The sequence below is a fragment of the Acinonyx jubatus genome, chromosome E3 (genome assembly GCF_027475565.1).
Source record: "Acinonyx jubatus isolate Ajub_Pintada_27869175 chromosome E3, VMU_Ajub_asm_v1.0, whole genome shotgun sequence".
In the NCBI taxonomy this organism is placed as follows: Eukaryota; Metazoa; Chordata; class Mammalia; order Carnivora; family Felidae; genus Acinonyx; species Acinonyx jubatus.
In genome coordinates this window covers 37,631,526-37,653,247 of record NC_069398.1, presented here as the reverse complement: position 1 = coordinate 37,653,247, position 21,722 = coordinate 37,631,526, and the positions used below count along the sequence as shown (strand labels likewise).

General features: G+C 60.9%; 2 protein-coding genes across 12 annotated transcripts in view; one reads left to right on the top strand and one right to left on the bottom strand.

Annotated features, from left to right (window-relative positions):
- Positions 1-12,572, top strand: part of IFT140 (intraflagellar transport 140) — a 79,991-nt gene extending 67,419 nt beyond the window's left edge. For 9 of the 10 annotated variants that reach the window (XM_053213694.1, XM_053213691.1, XM_053213687.1 and 6 more), the window contains 5 exons: positions 1,025-1,231; positions 1,425-1,637; positions 1,727-1,893; positions 3,104-3,245; positions 8,112-12,572. In XM_053213694.1, coding sequence (XP_053069669.1) covers positions 1,025-1,231; positions 1,425-1,637; positions 1,727-1,893; positions 3,104-3,245; positions 8,112-8,321 — 939 coding nt within the window. In that variant the 3' untranslated portion in view covers positions 8,322-12,572. Of the gene's footprint in view, positions 1-1,024; positions 1,232-1,424; positions 1,638-1,726; positions 1,894-3,103; positions 3,246-3,371; positions 3,626-8,111 lie in introns of all 10 variants that reach the window. The other variant, XR_008294732.1, reaches the window with a different exon arrangement.
- Positions 8,922-20,906, bottom strand: TELO2 (telomere maintenance 2). Of its 2 annotated transcripts, XM_027043645.2 has the most exons (21): positions 20,644-20,902; positions 19,325-19,660; positions 18,105-18,382; positions 17,010-17,078; positions 16,678-16,825; positions 15,436-15,538; positions 15,159-15,227; positions 14,837-14,978; positions 14,555-14,691; positions 14,123-14,202; positions 13,811-13,912; positions 13,452-13,540; positions 13,179-13,270; positions 12,935-13,051; positions 12,776-12,847; positions 11,548-11,712; positions 11,180-11,271; positions 10,691-10,790; positions 10,504-10,568; positions 10,136-10,251; positions 8,922-9,268 (listed from the first exon to the last, which is right to left on the bottom strand). In XM_027043645.2, the coding sequence occupies exons 2-21, from the start codon at positions 19,657-19,659 to the stop codon at positions 9,162-9,164; spliced, it is 2,478 nt and encodes an 825-aa protein (XP_026899446.1). In that variant the 5' UTR covers position 19,660; positions 20,644-20,902; the 3' UTR covers positions 8,922-9,161. The 2 variants fall into 2 exon arrangements, with proteins under 2 accessions (XP_026899446.1, XP_053069671.1); XM_053213696.1 differs by having other exon boundaries at positions 8,922-10,251; positions 20,644-20,906.
- Between the last annotated feature and the right edge of the window lie 816 nt (positions 20,907-21,722).

The following is a 21,722-nucleotide window of genomic DNA, read 5'->3' as shown; positions in this document are numbered from 1 at the left end:
CACCATAAAAAAGTAAAGATAAATAATAAAATGAGAAAAGATATGTTCTACCTCTATCCCAAAGTGTCCTGTTCCTAATATGTATGGAGTTCCTATAAACAGTAGGAAATTTACCAGCAACTCACAAGGAAAGGACAAAGATTATGGACAGTTTCTTATAAGAAGGAAATGTAGGTGGGGACGCCTGGGTGGCTCTGTCAGTTAAGCATCTGACTGTTGATTTCAACTCAGGTCATGATCCCAGGGTCGTGGGTTCGAGCCCCATGTCAGGCTCCTTGCGGATGGCTCGGATTCTCTCTCTCCCCTCCCCCCCAAAATAAATAAGTAAACTTAAAAAAAAAAAAAAGGAAGGAAATGTGGGTGGTTCCAGCACATCAGATTCTTAGCCTCATTGGTAATAAGAGAAATACAAATCAAAACTCACGGAGATCCCGTTTGCCCCGGATTCCACCCATGAAGGTGAAAAGGTAAGCAAACCCCCTGGATTGTCGTGGGACACAGGTGTGCTTGGGCAGGACAGGAACGCAGCAGGCACTGCCCATCCTGGCCCGGGATCAGTCCCAACAGCGCACTGGCAGGCGGCCATGGGAGTGGCGCGCCAGGGCTGTACCCGCGTGACGAGGCAGGTGTGCACCTGCGGGCGGGGCGGCGAGGAGCCAGCGTCCTCTTGTGGTGGAGCACCGCGCAGCCGTCCAAACCACAGAGGTGGCATCTCCTCTAAGACCTGCCCTCAAGTGAAGGATACAAAATTTCCCCTAAATTTTTAAGAAAATTAATTCAAACCCTTAACTTAAAAATTTGAGAAGAATCGTGGAAGAAAATCAATTTCTGGCTTCTCTTTCCTCCCACAAGCAGGACAGTGTGCTCTGGGGCTCCCCGCCCCCCACTTGCCCTGCATAGTGCATAGCGTGACACGGTCACCCGGCTGAGCGTCGGCCTCTGCGTGGTGAGCCGCCGCCCCGGGCCCCGTGGTGACCGCCCCTCCCGCCGCCCCCCCCCCCCCCCCCCCCCCGGCGCCTTGCAGCACCACGAAGCCCTGCAGCTCTGCCTGGAGCAGAACATGACCATCACCGAGGAGATGGCTGAGAAGATGACCGTGCCCAAGGACTCCAAGGACCTGTCTGAAGAGTCTCGACGCCAGCTGCTGGAGCAGATCGCCAACTGCTGCATGCGCCAGGGCAGCTACCACCTGGCCACCAAGAAGTATACGCAGGCGGGAAACAAGGTCAAGGTGAGCACGCCCGCCGGCGGGGTGGCATCCACGTGCCCGCGGCTCGCATCTCCGCTTGCCCCAAGTTTAAGCGAGTTTAAGCCCGACGGACTGTCCCTGCCCGGGCTTGCCTGCGTCCTGCAGGGACCAAGGAGCCCTGAGCTCCCTCTGGTGGTGAAATCCTCGTGAGCCTGCCTGGCGCTTCCCCGTCTAGGCCATGAGAGCGCTGCTGAAGTCGGGGGACACGGAGAAGATCGTGTTCTTTGCGGGCGTCTCGAGGCAAAAGGAGATCTACATCATGGCTGCCAACTACCTGCAGTCCCTGGACTGGCGGAAGGAGCCGGAGATCATGAAGACCATCATCAGCTTCTACACCAAGGGGCGGGCCCTGGACCTCCTGGCCAGCTTCTACGAGGCCTGCGCCCAGGTACACGCCCTCCACCCGGTCCCCGGTCCCCCCCGCCCCCGGGGCAGCTCGTGGACCCCTGCGGGCCCTGACGGGTCTCCTCCTTGCAGGTGGAGATCGATGAATACCAAAACTACGACAAAGCCCACGGGGCGCTGACCGAGGCCTACAAGTGCCTGGCCAAGGCCAAGGCCAAGAGCCCCCTGGACCAGGAGACCAAGCTGGCTCAGCTGCAGAGCAAGATGGCACTGGTGAAGCGGCTCATCCAGGCCCGAAGGTGCGTTCACAGGACGGTTGCACCTCGGACCCCACGGACCCCCCAGGCTCTCCCTCACGGCTGGGAACCAGACCTGGATGTCACATGCAGCCAGCACTCAGCAGGGAGCCCCATGAGCCCTGGGTGGGACGTGGCGGGCATTCCGTGGGGAGCCCCGTGGCTCTGGGTGGGTTGCGGCGGGCATTCTGCGGGGGGGGGGGGGCCGTGCACCCTGGGTGGGATGCATGGACATCATGTTGCGTCCTTCACACTAAGTTCCTCCTGGGGAATTCTCAAACCTAGGTGCATTCCCAGGCCAGTTCCAGAAAAAAACAGAGAAGTCTGGGGTGGGGGCAGTGAGGCAGATGTGGGTCAGGAGAGCATGTGTGTGAGGGGAGCCTGGGGCCTTCTAAAGTGTGTGCAGAGCTCCAGCTTGATGGTTGGGAGCCGGCGGTCCACCACAGCACCCAGGGGTGCGGGGACGGTTTGAAGGGCGCTTGCAGGCAGCAGGTTGTTGCTGTTTTTAGGAGAGACCATGTAAATTCGGACATGATGCCAGTTTTTATCTCCTGGCAACCCACCCAGCTTTGCCAGGAGCCCGCTATGTGGGCAGCAGGGCTTGGCTTATGCCTGAACCAGTACAAGCCTTTTCCTCATCTGGGAACAGGCTTTTAAAAGAAAAGTTGCAAAAATATTTTGAACCCTTGTACAAAGTGGGGCTCCCTGCTTGGATACGTAAGTTCTGGAATATCTGCTACGCCTGGGCTGCGGGAGGGAGAGAGCAGGACATTGGGAAGCAAGGAGCAGGGCACCCTGGAGCTCCTTCCTGGTCCCCCCGCCACTTACACCTGTTTGGCGACGGACCCCGGGCCCCAGCGTGTCGTGTCCAGCGTGCCGCTGCGCTGGTCTTTGCTGGTGCTCACCCCCTGCCTGACCTCCTCGGGCAGGGCGCCCTGCATCCCCCTGCATCAGTGTCCCCCTCCAGACTGGTGGGCCGGCAGGGATTGGGGTGACAAGCTGAGTGTAGCACAGTAGCAGGAGTGCGGGCTAGCCCAAGTTTCCATTCAACGAATCGGTGAGTTTATGAATGAACTCAGTAATGAACCAGTTTAATTCATGGGAATTAACTTCACAAAAGTTTCTGCCGCGCGCTCCAGGAGCTCCTCATTCAGGTGGGGAGGCTGCTCTGACCCCTGACCCCTGACCCCGGCCGTGTTCCTGCTCTTGTCAGGACATATGCCGAGGACCCTAAGGAGGCGGTCAAGCAGTGTGAGCTGCTCCTGGAGGAGCCAGAGCTGGACAGCAGCGTCCGCGTCGGGGACGTCTACAGCTTCCTGGTGCAGCACTACCTGCAGACGGAGGAGTTCCAGGCGGTGAGGTGGAGCGGGGGCGGGGCTTCCGGGGAAGGGGCGGGGCTTCCGGGGAAGGGGGCGGGCTCCGCTTCGAGGCCGTCCCCGCCCTCTGAGTCGCAGGTGTTTCTCCTGTGTTTGATTTTTCAGCCTTTTTTATTTGGAATAATTTCAAACTGAGAATTACAAGAGTAAGAGAACCCACACATAACCCTTCATCAGATTTGGCAGGTTTAAACATTTTGCTACGTTTACTTACTCATTTTACGTGTGTTCAAATTTCTATTTTCTACCTAACATGGGTATTTTTCTGAGCGCTCTGAGAATCGCAGGCGCCCTGCCCTTCCCGCTTGGTTCGCAGACACTCGGGTAGATGCCCAGGGCTGGGATGGTGGGGTTGTGTGGTAAGTGTGTGTTTAACGTTTTAAGAAACTGCCAGACTTCTTCCTTTTTGTAGTGTCTTTTTCACGGTTGGTTTCAAGGTTATTCTAGCCTTATAAAATGCACTGGGGAGCATGCCCACCTCCCGTATTTTCCAGAAGAGTTTATGTAAGATTGCTGTGATTTCTTCCTTCCTTGATAGAATGCCTACCTGAACCCACCTGGCCTGGAGCTTTCTTTGCAGAAGGGTTTCGGTGATTCATTTTACCAGAGCACTTCTCAGACATTTTGGTGTCTGGACCCCTTTGCACTAGGAAAGTTATTGAGGACCCAAAGACCAGTGGTCTGTGTGGGGCGCACCTATCAGGATTTACTATTACCCAATAAAAACTAATGTAAAAATATTTGTTAATTCACTCAAACCCGCGATATGTTAACATAAGTAACATTTTCATTGAAGCAATTTTATATTTTTTATATTTTGCAAAACAGATTGAGTGAGGAAAGTAGCACTATGTTACATTTCTCCAAATCTCTCATCCGGCTAAATCCGATGGGATCAGTTTCTGCTTTTGCACTCAATTTGGTAAAATAGGGTTTTTCTTAGCTGAAATATATGAAGAAAATGTAGCCTCACAGCAATACGTAGGTGAAGGGGCCTTTTCAGACACGTGCAGACCACCTTTGATGCTGCGCCACAAGTCAACAAGTGGTAATTCTTTTTTTTTAATGTTTGTTTATTTTTGAGGAGAGGATTTAAAGCAGGCTCTGTGCTGAGAGCAGAGAGCCCAGTATGGGGCTCGAACTCACGAACTATGAGATCATGACCTGACCTGAAGTCAGCTGAGCCACCTAGGCGCCCCAGGTGGCAATTCTCAAAAGTTAGTTGCGATGTTGGAATGCTGTTGTAGTCTGTCACATTTAAAACTCGATGGTCTGTCTCAGATCTTTTACACACGCATCGTTTTATGACATCATGTTGTTTGAGGAGTTAGAAGATGTTGACACGTTTCATTATACGTATCAGAACACCATATTTGCAGAAATCACCACCAGCCTCGTCAGAAAATATGGCATTGGGAAGACGTCCGGCTCGTGGTGGCCGATATGTAAGGTTTCTGAGATCCTTCCGTTTATCCTTGGCAAAACTCTTGCCTGTTACTCTTTTCCTTGATGTGGTGGCCCCTTGGTTCCTTTTTGAGACAGTCTGCCATGAACCCGAGTCTGAGTAGCCATGCTTACCTGCAGTCACGTTTACAAGTAAAGGTGGTATTCTATGCGCGAGCGGCCACTTTTGCTCACGACCTCCAAAGCTGTGCCTCGTCTCCGCGCACGTTCGGTACGACCCGTCTTTCACTTCCGCCATCCTGGTGGGTGCGTCGCGGTAGCTCATGGTGGTTTCAGTGCCCCTCTCTCTCTGACCACCGGTGTTGCGCAGCTGCTCATAGGTTCGTCTCCTCCTCCAAGTGCCCGAATCCTCCCCTGTCAGTTTGTTGGGGGTTTGTCTTCTCAACGTTGCTTGTGGCCCTTATGAATTCTGGGTACCTTTCCTTTACCAGCGTGTGACCACTAGTGCTTTCTCCCTGTCTGGGGGAAATTCCCTCCTGTCCCTCTCTCCTCTCCTTACGGAACTCCAATTATCTGTGTATACTATCCCCTGGTTCAACTGATTGTCCTCTTTTTTTTCCAGAGTTTTCTCTGGTTCTCATTTTTGGTGGTGGCTTTTACCGTTGCTTCAAGTTTACCAGTCCTGTTCAGTACTCTTGATGTTGCTCCTGGGCCTGTATTACACCTGCTGTTACAATTTTCCCCACTAGTAGCTTCTGGATCACATCGAGTTAGCTCCCTTGTCTTTTCTCTCGAGTTTGGTCACATCTTGTTGTTCCTTACGTCTAGCAGTTCCTGGACGTTATGGATAAACCACCATAGAGACTGGTTTTTTTAGGTTCCTTCCTTCCTTCCTTCCTTCCTTCCTTCCTTCCTTCCTTCCTTCCTTTCCTTCCATCCTTCCTTTCCTTCCTTCCTTCCTTCCTTCCTTCCTTCCTTCCTTCCTTCCTTTCCTTCCTTCCTTCCTTCCTTCCTTTCCTTCCTTCCTTCCTTTCCTTCCATCCTTCCTTTCCTTCCTTCCTTCCTTCCTTCCTTCCTTCCTTCCTTCCTTCCTTCCTTTCCTTCCATCCTTCCTTTCCTTCCTTCCTTCCTTCCTTCCTTCCTTTCCTTCCATCCTTCCTTCCTTCCTTCCTTCCTTCCTTCCTTCCTCCCTCCCTCCCTCCCTTCGTCCCTCCCTCCCTTCCTCCCTCCCTCCCTCCCTTCCTTCCTCTCTCCTTGCCTTCCTTCCTTCCAGCATTGCAGGCAGCAACAAGAGCCTCTATGCTCAGACATCACCTTGGGCTGGGCTTGAAGTCAGCCCCTGTCCCCACCACATGCAGCATGTGCTAGCTAGGTTGACCAGAGAGCCGCGTTCATGCTCAGGGTGTGGGCTCCCCTCAGTGATTGTCTTCTGACCTCTCCTCACTTCTGGCGGCTGCAGTTGACCTCAGTTCTGGTTCTGGTTCTTCGAGTCAGTGAGGGTGGGTTTTCTATGTGACATTCAGCTTCCCACAGTGGCCCTTGTTTGGAGCCTGTGGGACTTAGCAACCTTAACTTAGAAGAAACAAACATGAGTGGTGAGGTGGACAGACCTAGGTCTCCTCCGGGCAGGGAAAGAAGGCCCCTGTCGCTGCTCCGATGTCTCCCGTGCTCCCTCGCACTCACCTCACCACCGCGTAGGAGCCCAACCCCAAGGCCCCTGACCCTGGTCAGTGTCCTCAGTGGCCAGGACATCCAGGAGCACTTCTGTCTTTGTCACCCTTCAGCTGGGTCTGGTGACCGTGCCTGCCTTCTGGAAACTGCTTCCTTGCCCGTGCCGACACCAGCTGTGCACACGGAGGGTGACGCCCCTGGGCCACAGTGCAGCCCTGCGGTCTCTGGCAGACCCCACCCCGGGGGGGCACGCCCTCAATTCCCCTCGCTCCCGAAGCTCAGAGCCCTGGCATTGGCCTTGGCCTGCCTTGTGCTTGTGTCCCGTGAGCCCTGCATGGTGCCTGGGTCACACAGGCAGTGGACACATTCTCGGGAAATCTCTTCCTGTGCGGGTGTCCCCCCACCTCGCTTGAGAATGCCAGAGGGCTTGCATTCTGCCCATCCTCCGTCCTTCCAACACTCATGGCTCACCTTTCCACTTTCATCTTTCTCTCTTACTTTTTATATCTTGGTTCTGTCTGCTCAAAATAAAATTGCTCAGGAAATTTATCATCTTTAAGAAATGCTAAGATTAAGGGCACCTGAGTGACCCAACCTGTTGAGCATCTGACTTCAGCTCAGATCATGATCTCATGGTCTGTGACTTTGAGCCCCATGTCAGGCTCTCTGCTGTCAGTGTAGAGCCCACTTCAGATCCTCTGTCCCCCTCTCTCTGCCCCTCCCCCCTGCCCAAACCAAACATTAAAAAAAAAGAATACTAAGATCTGGAGCACCTGGTTGGCTCAGTCAGTTAAGCGTCTGGCCCTTGATTTTAGCTCAGGTCATGATCTCACAGTTCATGAGATCAAACTCAGTGTCGGGGTCTTTGTGGACAGTGTGGAGCCTGCTTGGGAGTCTCTCTTTCTCCCCTTCCCCCGCTCACACACATGTGTGCTCTCTGTCTCTAAAAATACACTTTATTTATTTTTTAAATGTTTATTTGAGAGAGAGAGAGCAAGCAAGGGAGGGGCAGAGAGAGAGGGAGACACAGAATCCGAAACAGGCTCCAGGCACTGTGATGTCAGTGCAGAGCCCGACATGGGGCTAGAACTCATGAGCCTGATCATGACCTGATCCAAAGTCAGACACCCAACTGACTGAGCCACCCAGGTGCCCCTCAAAATACCTAAAAAAAAAATTTAAGATCTGATCTTTCCCATAAACAGTTTTAAAGCTCCTAGAAATTTTGATCACATCTGAGCTGATATGAAGTGTACCTTGGGAGTGGGCCTTAGAAGCCACATGGGACCCTGTTCCTCCCCTCATTCTTGTATGTGGCCCTCCCTGTGGGTGCAGCAGGTGTTAGCAGGTGCAGGCAGGCCTGGGCAGATGTGAGCAGGCATGGGCAGGTGAGGGCAGGTGTGGGGCAGGCGTTGGCACGTGTGGAAGGGGGGACAGGTGTAGGCAGATGTAAGCAGGCACAGCAGGCGAGTGGTGGGCCTGGGCACATGTGGACAGGTGTGGGTCCTCGAGCACAGGCCACTCACGGGACTCTCCGGGGCAGCTGGCTGGACCTGTTCGGCCGGGAGTGCTGATCACAGCTGACAGCATTGACAGAAGCTTAAAGTCAGACACCTTGGAAAGGCCGTGCAGTCACAGACAACTGCCCTGTTGGGAAGGTGTCCCTCACCACCTGGGGCGGGTGCCCAGGAAGCTCCGTGCCCCAGACTGAGGGGGCGGCTCCCCTGGTTCTCGCTGCAGACTAACCCGGTAACGGCTGTCCCCACCCAGGCATACAGGTATCTGGAGGAGATGCAGAAGAAAGTGCCCTCTGCCAACATGTCCTACTACGTGAGCCAGCAGACCGTGGACGCCGTGCACCGGGGCCTGGGCCTCCCTGTGATGCGTGCCATGTCCGGGCGGGTCCACCACAACAGCGTCGACGACCACAGAGAGGCAGACGAGGAGGTGCAGGAGGAGGAAGAGGATAGCGAGCCCTGACAGCCGCTGCTGCTCCCCCAGAACCTGCCAGGGTTCATGGCAAGAGCCTGACTTTCTCGTTGAAATGACAGCTGTGTCTGACACCCCAGGGCACCGGCTGTCCTGCTCAGAAGGGGCCTTGAGGTCCCTTTCCTGCCCAGGGACTTGGTTCCTCTTCTCCAGGACCGTCTCCCAAGCATAGTCTGTAAAGCCTAAAAACCTTGTGGAACTCGATGGACTGTAGATACTAGCGTGTTCACTGCGCCTCGTCCCAACACCCAGGCGAGTTCCAAGAGAGCACGTCTCACGGCTCCCGGCAGGACACGCCATCCCTGACCACGGGGCCCAGCGTCCACTGGAACAGAGACATAGGGGTGGCCAGCACGTGTGTGGGGGGGGGGTGCAGTTCTCTGCACGAGGCAGCCTGGTGGCTCCGTCCACGTGGGCGTGTCCCATCACCAGCCCCCACCGTGAAGGGCTGGCCCCACGACATGTCCGTGCAGGGAGGGGGACCTTGGGGTCTCCCACCCCCAGCTCGTCACCAGCGGCCAGAACCGTGTCCCCCTTCAGAGGGACATCAAGGCACCGCGGACCCTGCCTGAGCAGTCAGTGCCAAGAGGAATGGGTTTGAACACCTCTGGCTCCTTTTTATTCTTCCACTTTGTTGCTTTTTAAAGTCTGCGTTCAGGTGAGGAACGGGCTCGGGGACAGGCTGAGAATCAGCCCATAGGGGCCCCAGCGGCTCCCTCCCTCCTCGGGACCCCCCCCTCCTGCCATGTTCAGGTGGCCCTGTCTGTGGACGCAGGGCCAGAGGCCCTCCCGCGGGCTGCTGGCGGGGCGGGCCTCCCTCTCCAGTGAGGACTAAGGAGAAGCAAGGGGGAGCAGTCGGTCTCTGAGTTTCTCTAGAAGCAGCAGGGCTTTCACAGCCAGCATCCTACAGTCCTCGTCCGCGTCCCGGTCAGCCACATCTGCCAAAGACGAAAATAGAGCAGGACATCGGCGGCGCCCACAGCCGGGCAGGCCAGCCCTCATTTCCTCTTAGGGAGTCATCCCATACAAGCCCCCACAGGGTCTGGTGGGGCCTGGCCGTGTGTGGGGGCAGCACCCCACTCTCCCTGGGGCTGGGCGCCCAGCCAGCGGCCGGCGACAGGGAGGCAGCAGGATGGAGCGGACACCACCGTCTCCGCGGGGAGGCCACTGGTCCCGGGAAGCGGGACGCCACACGCCTGTGGCACGGGGCCCGAGGACCCAGAGCCGACCGGACACGCGTGATCGGACAAAGCCCGAGGGTGCTCTGCAAACTAACTGACGCGACAAGACGGGCCCCGCCTGAATCCCGGGCCCCCCCCCCGAGTGTGGCGCCATGTCAGAGTGTCTACTCCCGGCCTGGAGCCCCGGGTGGACACCGGTGGGTGGGCAACACAGGTGCCTACGGGCAGGAGGTCACGTGTGCTCCAACAGACTTTTCAAAGAGAACACTGGCGAGGGGTGGGGGAGAGGGTGCAGGGAGGAAAGCTTATCCAAGTTAGTTGGCGAGTCTGGTGAGGTAACGTGCCTCCTGCATGGCTCTTGTGACCTTACAGAAGATACGGAATTTTCCAGAACAAACACACCGTCTCCCACATCTGGGCACCTTCTCTTGGGTCCTCCTGCAGGACCTCCCCAGAGTGACTCAAGAACAGCTGAGTCCCCACCCCCCCACCAGGGACCATTTCGTGCACAGACGGGGGGGATGTGACGGTCCTGGGGCCTCTGCAGTGCCCCGTGCCCCGATGGCCACTGCACCAGCCTCCAACCACCCGCCTCGCCCATGCAGCTGGGGGCCTGGCACTCACCCGCCAGCCAGGATCGGGTTTCCAGCAGCTCGTCTGGCAGGTCTGCCAGCAGTCGCTCGGCCGGAACACTGAGGAGGACGGAGGAGACCGCGGACAGCAGGCCCCGGCGCACGTAGCTGCCAAGCCAGGCCGGGACGCTGAGCGCCGACGGAGCCCAGGCCAGGGAGACCCCGTTTCTCCGCGGTACAGCAGACCCATGGGCAAGCAACGCACGCTCCAGCCGCCCTGCCCCTTCGTGCTTGGGAAGCACCAGGCCGCCCCGCCTCTCGGCCACGCCCACGGGAGTCGCCCCCCCACCTCCTGCTGTCCTGGGAGCCCCGCCTCCACGTCCACGTGGGACCACTTTCCTCAGCCACACGGCCACTCACGCGTCACTGTGGAAGCGAAGGGTCCACACGAACTCCAGGAGGGCCTTGCCCATGGTCACAGCCACCTGAAACAGCAGAGGCCAGCGGGCAGGGGTCCTGGCACCCAAAGGTGGGTCCCAACAACCCAGCCCCAGGGCCAAGGGGAGGCCCACCGGGAGGATGGCCACCAGCTCCGCCTCCCACTCACCGTGGTGTTCACAGCCAGGTACATCAGGGCCCCCAAGGTGTGGGCCAATCTCCCGAGAACCAGCTGGTCTTCTCCCAAAAGGTCGAAGGTCACCAGCGGTCTACAAGAGCATCAGGTGTGTGTGTGCGGGACGCGTGGTCAGGGCTCATTCTCCAACCCCTGGGCCACCAAGGGACAGCCAGCGCCCTGGAGGCGCCCCCTCACCGCACGTCCCCGTGTGGCTCCCACAGCCATGAGGAGAAGGCGTCAGACAGACACAGAGCGCGTGGAGCATTGAGGCTCCACGGCGAGGCTCCGGCCCGGCCCACCGGGAACCCGCCAGCAACCCGCCATCCGTGACAGACACCGCAGATCCTGACGCCCTCGCTTTGCCATTTAAGCTACGAAGGACCGAAAGCCAGGTGGTGACCTTGCTGCTGCCCAAACCCCAGCACAGACCCCATCCTGGGAAGCCTCTGGTACTCGAGGGCGTCCAGGCCTCCCGCTCACCTGTCAAAGTGCTGAATGAGTGGGAAGAAGAAGTAGCCAGCCACCGAGCTGAACTGGTTGGCGCCAGCGTCCCGTCCCCGCCTGGCAGAGCCCTGCAAACATGGTGCGCACAGGTGCCGCATCCCTTTGCTGTCCCATACGCACCCCCGTCACAGCCCCGGCCCACGCGGACACGGCACATACAGGCCGTTTCTTGCTGACGCAGAATTCCGGGGCTTTTTTTGCACCCGCATATTAAAGCCATGAGGCTCTGATGCCCTAAGGCACGTGTCCCGACACGCAATTTGTACCCAGCGCCCTCCCTCCACACAACAGCAGTGTCGGTGCCGCCCCATCCCCCACCAGGACCTGAGCCCGGGCTGGCTGACCTGCGAGAACCGCCGGGTCTTGTTTCTGATCCGCTCCTCCACGACCGCGCGCCAGGCGGGAGCCACGGCGCTGCCAGGCGGGGGAGCGGGGCCCCGTGGGTCGCACTGGGGGGCCTTGGGCGCGCGGCCAGGCCGAGACAGCTCCTGGGCGGCCAGAGTCAGGACCTAGAGGAGCGGGAGACCCAGGGCAGCGGTCCTTGTTCTAGGGAGGGGCGGCATCTTCTCAAACCCGAGGTAAACCGAGTGCCCGTCGGTGCCATCGGCTGTCACAGGCTGCGCCAGGGAACATTCTGGGGACTGCATAGGAAGTCAGTTCCGGCTACCCCAGGATCGCTTCACTTTGTGGGGGACAGAAGGGAAAGGTGGCCCCGCTCCTGCGCCCAGAGCTCCTACGGTTCCAGAGCCTCACCAACCTGCTGCCCAGCCACCTGCACACAGATGGGCCCCGGAACAGGCCTGCGCCGTCACATGCCTGGAGCCCTGGAACAGGCAGGGCCACGGACAGCAGCCTAGTGGCTGCAGGCGCCCGGCCGGGCAGTGCGTGCTAAGGGCTGTTCCTCTGAGGGTGGCACAGGACACTGAACCGTCAACGTACCAGATGCCCCTGAACTGCAAGCACAGAGGTGGTGACTGTTCAGCGCCGTCTCATGAGACACACAGTGTCACGCTTGCCGTCTTGACAGCCGTGCGCGCGCAGCTCAGCGGCAGCGGGTGCGTGCACATCGTATGGCCGTCACCACCATCGTTCCAAGACTCCGTCTTCCCAGACGCAGCCCTTTCCCCTGCGATGTGCCCTCCCCACCGTCTACTTCAGTCTCTCTGATTCTGACGGCCCAGGGACCTCACACAAGTGGAATCCTACAGGGTCCTCTGGTTCATCCACGTTGTGGCAGGTTACCACGTCCCTCCTCTGCGAGGCCCAAGTAACATCCCGACACGTGCACAGACCACATTTTGTTTGTCTTAAGATGGGGAACTGTACCGCGTGGGAATTCTGTCTCAATAAAGCTTCTGTCTCAGATGAAGGACACGGCCCATACTGAATCCTGTGCGCCGCCCAGAAAACACCAGGCAGCTGCCAGTCCCAGCCCCTGGGTCCAGCCACGGGGGACTTGGGGAGGCCTCTGGTCCTGACCGTGGAGCTTTCGGCAGGGCGCTGTGCCAGGCCTGGCCCTCGTGAGGGCAGCTTGGGCGTGACAGGTGGGACGGAGGGCCCCAGGGCACTTACATCCAGAATGTCCATGCGCTGTCGGAGGCTGAAGTTGAGGGCGTAGAATTGCGAGGTCAGATACTCTGCTACCTGAGCCAGGCACACGAGAGGCCGCTATGGACGCCACCCAGAGGCAGGGCCCCAACACACTGACTGGGCGGTGGGACGGGGACTCACCGGGGCCGGGTCTGTGACCACGACGGCCACAAGGGCTCTCTGGCGCAGCCCCTCAAAGCCCTCCACGCTCGTCTTCTCCTCCAGGTGCAGCAGCACCTTGGCCAGCTCCACACTCACCTGTGCGCAGGGGTCGGTGTGCCTCAGGCCCTGCGGCCCTGGCCCCCACAGCCCTCCACCTCCCCATCCCTGCCACGGGCCTCCTAGGCAGACACACACCCCTCCCCGACATCCCTGCCCCACTCACCTCGCGTGCAGCAGCCGGGTTCCTGATGACCAACGCCTCGAGGGCCCGCAGGGCCGCCTCCCAGCGCTCCCAATCCTCGGACGAGGTCAGGGCTGCACAGAACACACACGGGCCTGCACTGGTCCCCAGCCCTGACCTTGCAGAGGCAGAGCCGGCAGCCAGGGTCTGGACGCTGGGCAGAGGCAGCCGAGTCCCGGGACACGCAGGGTTCCCACGGCTCAGCCACCCCAGGGTAGGTGCTTGGAGGGGCCTCCCGCCAGGGAAGAGACCCACCTTCCACGCAGTCCCGAACGTAGGTGGGTGCCTTGCTCTTCTTTAGCTCTTGGTCCCCCGACATGTCATAGGGGACAAGCTCATCGTCACTGGGGAAGCAACAGAGACCGGTGGGGCCTGCCCGTCACCCGGGAGCAGACAGGCCGTGCTCCTGAGTCCCGGGAATTCACCCCAAGTCCTTGCACCTCAGGAACAGCAGACTTTCCTATGGGAGGGCACTCGGAGAGAGGGCGGCCGCGGGGCCGACCCGTGGCCTCCAGACAGCGTGGGCCGTCCACTCCCACGCTCATGCGTGGCTCTGAGGCCAGCGCGGGACTGCTCCCCCACCTCTGTAGTTTCTACCCGAGGCCTCCCCCTACCTGTCCAGGTCAGAGCCTGAGCCTTCCGGCAGGGCCTGGGGGACGCCACCGTCCACGCTCCCTCTGCCGGGGGTCTCTGCAGCCTCTGGAGTGACGACAGGGCTGTGGGGAGCAAAGAAGGAACCCGTCGGGGAGGCCCCACACAAGCTTCTGGCCCCAGAACCCACCTTCCCCAGGGAAATGCTCTCCCGGCCCCGACCCTGCGCTTCTCGGCTTCTGTCTCAGCAACGAGTCCAAGACGACAAGGTGAGAGAGCAGCAGGAACCGGGCCTGCCCAGCTTGGGGTGGAGACCAGGGGCAGGAAGCCCTCACCTCGCCTCCAAAGGGCTGTCGGCCGCAGGCCAGGGGGCTGCCAGAGCCAGCATCTCACGGCTCAGCTCGTCTTCCTCATACTGCAACGCACACGGGCTGGAGCGAGTCACGGGGAGCGCCCACCACCACCCTCCACTTGCCCCACTTGCCAAGTGTCCACGTGGCAGTGGGCTGTGCTGGGTGCACGGGCTCAGGAGCCCGCCCTCCTGAGGGGCTGCTCTCCCCCCCACCCCCACCCAGGAGGACATCCCAGGGGCTCAGCAACAGAGGGGAGGGGACGCCAGAGAGATTGCTTCCAAACACCTCCGGAATCCACCTGGGACATCTGTTCAGGCACTGCTGAGGGATCAACACGCAGAAGGTTCGTGGGCCTGGACCCCAGAAGGCAAGGGGATACCAGGGAGGGAAACACAGGGCGCGGCCCTTGCTCACCTGGAACTTCAGGGGTGGCCCCTCAGGGTGGAGCCGGGCACTGGCCACCTCGGCCACGATCATGCCCAGACGGCGCACAACGGGCAGGCTGCTGTCCAGGCGACTCTTCACCCCCGCCATCAGGCTAGTCAGCAGCTCTGGAAGCACCAAGCCCACACTGAGCACTGGGGGGCCAGTAGGGACAGGCGGAGACAGGAGGGGACAGCTCTGCACAGTGAGCACAGGGGGCTGGCGGGGACGGGCAGGGACGGGGTGGGGACAGTGTCCGCGTGGCCCACTCACCGTCTCGGCTGTCCTGGAGCTCCGCCTCCCCCAGGAGCGCCAAGCAGATGAGGACGGCCTTGCTAACGTAGCGCTGCTGCGCCAGAGGGGCGTGCCGGACGGCACTGCAGCTGCCCCACGTCTCCAGGAGCCCCTTCAGTGCCTGGCAGGTGGCGCGGCCCAGTTACACAGCCGCAGCGACCTCCCCACCACAGCGCGGGAACGCACGGGCCTCGGTGCCCCCGTGCTTGCCAGCGTCCTCTGTTCCAGGCAGGAACGTTCTCTCTCTCCCACCAAAAGGTGGTCCCAGAACACCCCAGACAGAGGACCAGACCGCGCTTACCTGTACGAGGAGCGGGCGCCGTTGGCTGTCCGTGGCCAGGTACCCCAGCAGGCTCTGCAGCATGGGCGTCTGGGACAAAAGCCAGGCATCCTGTCACTGTCTGTCGGCAGACGCCAGCTGCCCACCTGCCGGGCTAAGACCCGTCTGCCCAGGCTCCCAGAGCACAAACGGCTCTGGGCTGAGGGTCAGCGGGGTATCTCGGACAACCGAGCTCAGCTGCACCTGCTATGGTCACTGCTCCTGGGCCCCCAGGGTGGCCCTCGGCCCACGCCCTCACCGAGTACTGGTACTGGAGGAACAGAAGTTTCCGGGTCATCACGAACTGGGCCTTCTTATTTTTCATCACCAGGTTCCCCAGCAGCCGTGAGAGGACTTCAGGCCTGTGAGGCACAGTCGGGGGGAGAGGGAAAAGCATGAACCCCAGATCTCAACAGGTCCGAGCTGCACCCCTCCCCAGCTCTGCGCTAACCACTGGGAGCCCGGGGCCTGCGCTTCAGCTCGGACTCCGTCCTGATTCGCTCTCCTCCCGGTAACGTGAAAACCTGGGACAGCCCAGCGCCTCCGTGCAAGAGGATGTCCTTTCCCCGCTCTGCCCAAGCGGAGCAGGGGTGGCCAGGCTTATCTGGGAAGGGCCAGAGAACAAAAGCTCTACGTTTACGGGCCATCGGTCTCCGCAGACCTCCTGCAGCCAGAAGCAGCCGGGGGCGTGTGCGTGAGCGAGCGCGGCTGTGGACCCACAAAACGGTTGTAAAAACGCACGGCGGGCTGAGTTTGGCCCAAAGGCCGCAGTTTGCAGACGACTGGTGTAGAGTGGGATCCCTCCCCGCTCCCCTCCATGGGTGAGAGCCCAGCAAACCCTCCAGCCGGTGTGGAAAGACGGGAGGATACAGCTCTTCCTCCCTCGGCCCTTTCACGTTCTACGCAAAGTTGTAAAGATAAAAAGAAAAAGAAAAAAGAACGGCAGCAGGAACCAAAAAAACAGAAACAGAAGAGACAAACCCACGCAAACCAACCCACAGCCTCAGGGCAGGAGCGTGACACAGCCTGGAAGGAAGACAGAGAAGCCATCGGCTCGCGGCTTGACGCGCTTACAGGGCAGCCTGGACACCTTGTAAGAGCCACAAACCAAGGACGAGCTGGGAGGGACTAGAAGCGCCTGGCAGGGGGTGAATGCCTTCCTCACAAGATTTGGCAAATAAGCCGGCAGCAGAGGGGGTGGGACCTCAGACGGTTCAGAGAGAGAACACGGGTCCCTGGACACACACACCCGCGCCCAGAACCAAAGACACAGCCGGCGGGACCCACCCTCACGCACTCGCGCCAGGGGACGCCGTGTGAAGGCGGGCGCCATCGCACACGCACATGCCTGCGCAGCCCCGGGGGTGGGGGGTAGCGAAAGGGGTCTCCACGGCCACAGCCAGGGGAGGGGCTGGGCTGGGCTGGTCCGCCATGGCCTCACCGCATGAGGTCCGACAAACCAGAGGCTTGGGCGCCGCCGCCCGCCCTCCCGGCTCCTTACCCCGCGGCGACCTCCACCAGTCCCGTCAGCAGCGCCTCCACCGCCCGGTCGGGCACACGCTCCACCAGGCGCCAGCAGACCCGCTGCCAGAGGCAGCTGCCCTGGGTGAGCGCCGTCAGCCGCGGCACCAGCACGCCCAGCATCTCCTCTGAGGGAAGCACACGGGGACCCCTGAGCCCGGGGCCGGGGGGCCGGGCGATGGACATCAGCCCACCCGGGGCCAGGCCCAGGCGAGGGAACTGCGCTGTCTTCCCCCTCCCGGGAGGGCCGACGGGAAGCGGGGGGAGACGCCCAGACAGCGCTGCGGACCCCCCGGGACAGGAAACACTCACTCTGCCTCCCGCGGACACAGGCTTTCCCGAGCACCTGCGACAGGAAGGAGACGGAGCAGTCCCAGCCACCTGCGGCAAGAGGGAAAACGAGATTTTCAAGAAGGGCGACGGTTAGGGCCACGGGACAACACCTGCCCAGGCGGGGACAGACCTCGTTTCCAGACAGGCGTCTGTGCGCTGTAAAAGCACCGTTTTTCTCGATCTGATTCCAACTGGAACCTCAACAGCTGGAAGCCAACAGTAATTGCAAAAAGCCTCACACGCTCTTGCTCACCTAATCGCCACAATGACCCCACAGAGCGGGGACCGGTGTGGTGGCGCGGGGAGGGGGAGGCACCAAAGGCCACGTGAGGTGGGCGGGCGGGAGGAAACAGGACTCGGGGACAAGGGGAGGATGGCGCCCCAGCCCCACCGGAAGTGGCCACCCTGAGACGGTCACGATGCACTCTGCCACCTGAAGGGAGTGGCTGAGACCCTAAAAGGCGAACTGGACGCAGTCACCCAGCCGAGAAGCAGACGTGGCCCAGAGTCGCTCTGGACACATTCAGGACATGCTGGCGACTCCCCCCAGCACAGAGCAGGGACGGCCTGGCAGGGGCCCCAATGGAACCCGTGGGCTCCCTCCCATCTACAGTGGCGGAGGCTCCCTCGTGGGGCGGGCACAGGGACCACGTGAGCACACGCGTGAAGGGCCTCGAGTGGAGCCCGAGCATGGCACCCACTCCACGGCCTTGGCCGGTGGGATGCTGGACGTGCAGGGGTGAGACCCTGAGCTGCCCCGTGGTGGGAGAGCAGACACCAGGGCACCAGGGCCCGTGGAGAGCAGCCCCATCCGGACGGCTCCACGGCAGGCCAACCAGGAGCTAAAGGATTCAAGGTCAGCTCCAGCTCCGAGGTCAACGGCTAAGAACGGGTGAAGCTCAGGGTACAGGTCGCTACCTCCCCACACTGGAGGCAACATCTGACCTGCCAACAGCGTCACCCTGAGAATCCCAAGTCCCCAGAGGCCGTGAGAAGCTGGGGGGGGGGGGGGAAGGAGGAAAGGGATGGTGGCCAGAGAAGCCGGCCAGAAGGACAGCGCGGAGGGGCCCGCACCTCTGAGGGAGTCCACCACCGCCTGCAGCGCCCGCATCATCTCCTCGCCGAGCAGAGGGAAGTAATTCTGGGGGAAGAACGCGTCCAGGTTCTCCCGCTGCAGACGGTTGCCCAGGCAGTCGGGCAAGCCCACCACCTTGGCGAGGAGCGTCTCCTGGAGCAGCGGGGACGCCGGCTCCGTCACCTGGCGACACTGGCCCTCCATCACAACAGCCATCCTGCCCGCGCTCAGGAACCTGGCCAGGAGCTGTGCCATCTTCATCAGACGGAAGCTCGGGCTGCAGCAAGAGCAGGTGTGACGGGCGGAGCGGCGAGCCCCCCACCCTCGGCGCCCCCCGCCCGGAGGGGGAGCCACAGCCGTCAGTAAACCAGCAGTCCCACGGCGTCATCAGCGCTTAAAAAAACGAGCATTTAAATCCCGCCGCCGGGGCGCCTGGGTGGCTCTTGATTTCCATTCAGGTCATGATCCCAGGGTTTGTGGGATCGAGCCTCCCGTCAGGCTCCGTGCTGACAGCCTGGGGCCCTCTTGGGATTCTCTCTCTCTCTGCCCCTCCCCTGCTCATGCTCTCTTTCTCTCAAGCTGAATAAACATTGAAGAAAACAAAAGGTCTACATCCCACTGCCAAATAGTCAGCCAGTGGTGCGGCGTGAGCACCGGCCGGGCCCCATGGAGTCACCGACGCCACCTCCTCTCCCGCTCCGCGCCACAGGGCGCTTGCCGCTTATCTCCGGAACCGCTCAAACCCAGCTTCACCACCGCACGAAGGCCGCGTCCCCACAGGCCCGTCCCGTGCTCTGACACCTGAGTCTGGGAAGCGCCTTGAGCAAGTACCCCCCCCCCCCCACCAGGAGTTTGCCAGAGCGCCCAGGGGCCTCACTGCAGAGCTGACAGCCACGAGTGAGGCCAAGGGCCCGTGGACGCTGGCGAGGCCCACCGCCTACCTAGGTCACCTCAGCCCGGAGCTCACCCACTGCCGAGGCCACCGGGATGGGGACGCTCCTGCCCCCTCCCCTCACCAACACAGTGGGACCTAATGCTGCAAGAGCCTCTTCGTCGCAAGGGAGGTTGACAAACTGCTTTCGGTGTCCAGGGGCTCTGCTCCTCCCGCACCTTTCAGGACACCAAATTCTCACAGAACCTGCTGGTTCGCAACCCTTCCGGCCATGCCCCTGCCTCAGACGTTACAAGTGCCCCGGAATCGGGGCCCCCCCCCACTCACCCGGCGGCACCCTCGATGGACTCCATCAGCACCAGGAAGGCCTGGTCAGCTGGGCCCTCCAGGAAGAAGCTGGCCCACAGCTCCTCCACCTGGCCGTCGGGCAGAAGCCCCAGCCAGCCTGGGCTCAGCCTGCCCACTAGACACCTGAGGAGGGCGGAAAAGTGCACCCTGGCGAACTCCTCCTGCTCCCCGGGAAGGGCTGGGTTCTCCGCTCCGCTGAGATACCGCCTCAGGGACCCCAAGGTGGAGAGGACGCGGCCGCCATCCTCACAAGAGGAAAGGGTGTGAATCGCTTCCCGCACGGTCAGCCGGACTGCAGAGCGCGCTGGGTCCATCCTGGGGCGCAGAGAAGCACATGAGAAGGCCGAGGAGCCCCTGGCATCTGCACCAGTCACATCTCACATACGCTCAGACCCTCTGGCCCCTCTTGTTAAGCTTCTGGGGACCCCATCTCTCCTCACCCCTGCTGTCACCCAGCAGTATCCTCCCCTCCGGCATCCGTCACCATTCCTACCAAGAGTCTGTGTCATAGCTGGGGCCTCCATGATGCCCTCTACGGTAGGGTCACTGTGCCCCAGGGCCACAAGTGGGGGTGCTGTTGACATCTCGTGAGCGGGTGGCAGACGCCGGGGATGCTGGTTACACAGCCCACGTGTGCAGGACAGCACCCACGACAGAGGGTTATCCAAACCCAAATGCTAACAGTGCTGAGCTTGAGACCCTGGGCTACCTGCGTTGCAGCATTTCTAACTGCCTGACCGTCCATCTAACAGACTGTCCATCTGCCAAACCCCCTTCTTTCCCAGAAACCATCCCATCTGTAGGTAGCATTTCGGGTCAGGCGCCCCTGCAGCATTGAGTGCCAATACGCAGGCACCTGTCCATCACCAGTGACCCAGCCCTAGATAAGCCTGCCTCAGGGGACCAAGCAGGGTCCCCAACAGCCTAGGGCCTCCTCACCCAGCCAAGCGGGTCCAAGCGGGTCCAAGCGGGCTCCGGTGGCCAGCTAACACGCCAGCGACCCGCCAGTACCACACCCCCCTTCACAGCTGTGCCAGGAGCCCACGTCAAGGCGCCCAAGTCACGGCGCGGCGAGCAGGGGTCCCCGAAGCGGGGGGGGGGGGGGGGGAGCCAGTCTCGGGGAGCGCATGGATCTCCGGGGCGGGAGGGGATCTCGGGGTGGGCGAGGGTCTTAAGGGTAGACGGGGTGTCGGGGCGCGCACGGGCCTGGGGACGGACGGGGGGGTCTCAGGGTGGGCCCGGGTCTCGGGGAGCGCACGGGTCTCCGGGGCGGGAGAGTGTCTCGGGGAAGCGCGCACCCGCTCGATCTCGGAGTCTCCAGGGTGTGCTCAAGGCCCCGCCGCTGCCGCCCCGCGCCGATTCGCCACGGTCGCCGAGGCCCAGTTCCGCAAGCGGTTCGCGGACTACAGACTGAGAGCGCGGAGCACGAGCTCCCCGCGCGCTGGCAGAGCTGCTGCTGAATTTTTCGAGCCTGCGAGGCCGGTCCCGCGGGCCGATCGCGACGAATCCGCCGCGAGGCTGGGGAAGCCGGAAGAAGCGTGGGCGAGCGGCCGCTTCTGCGCCTGCGCCGGGCGGGGCGGGGGCCCTGGTGGGCGGGGGCGAGCGCGCGCGCCTCCGCAGACACCCGCTGAGCGCCGAGCGCGCTCCCGGCCAACTCCGGGTCCCTGAGCCGCGGCCGCCGGCTGAAAGCAGCGAGGGCTCGAGTGGTTTCGGGTCCCGAGGGGCGGCCCAACAGGGGTGGGCGCCGCACGGTTCCGCGCGGGGGCCGCCAGCCGCAGGTGGCCCTGTAAATTGGCCGAAATCCACTTCCTCGGTGGTCACGTTCCAAGGGCTGCCCTCCGTCCTGACGAACGGGCGGTGGGCAGTGCCGTGGGCGATCTGGAAAGACCTCACAGGGGAGGCGCCGCTTCAGCCTCGACTGCCCTTGCGAGGGAGTCCGGGAAGGGTGTATTCATTCAGCATGCACAAATTAAATGCCTACTGCGTACAGCAAGCACTCTTCCAGGACAGAGAATGAAGAAAATAAAGTGCCCGCTCACAAACCAGGGGCACAAGCTGGGGCGCCTGGGTGGCTCCGTCGGTTGAGCGTCGACTTGGGCTCAGGGCATGATCTCCCGGTCCGTGAGTTCGAGCCCCGCGTCCGGCTTGCTGCTGTCAGCCTGTCAATGCAAAGCCCGCTTTTGGATCCTCTGTCCTCCTCTCTCTGCCCCCACCCTGAGCGCGCTCTCTCTCTCTCTCCCTCAAAAATAAATAAACGTTTTTTTTTTTTTTTAAATTAAAAACAAATCAGGAGCACAACGAGATACAGGAGCGATAATGTCCGTCGGCAAAGAGAGATAAGAAAGTTTAAGCAGGCTGCGAAGGAGTCTCCTGTTGG

Coding starts and splice junctions, on each gene's coding strand:
- TELO2 (XM_053213696.1), bottom strand. CDS start 19,659: ATGGACCCAGCGCGCTCTGCAGTCCGGCTGACCGTGCGGGAAGCGATT. Junction 13,271..13,451: donor CGTTCGGGACTGCGTGGAAG/GTGGGTCTCTTC, acceptor TGTTCTGTGCAG/CCCTGACCTCGTCCGAGGAT. Junction 11,713..12,775: donor AGCGCATGGACATTCTGGAT/GTAAGTGCCCTG, acceptor CCGCTCCTCTAG/GTCCTGACTCTGGCCGCCCA.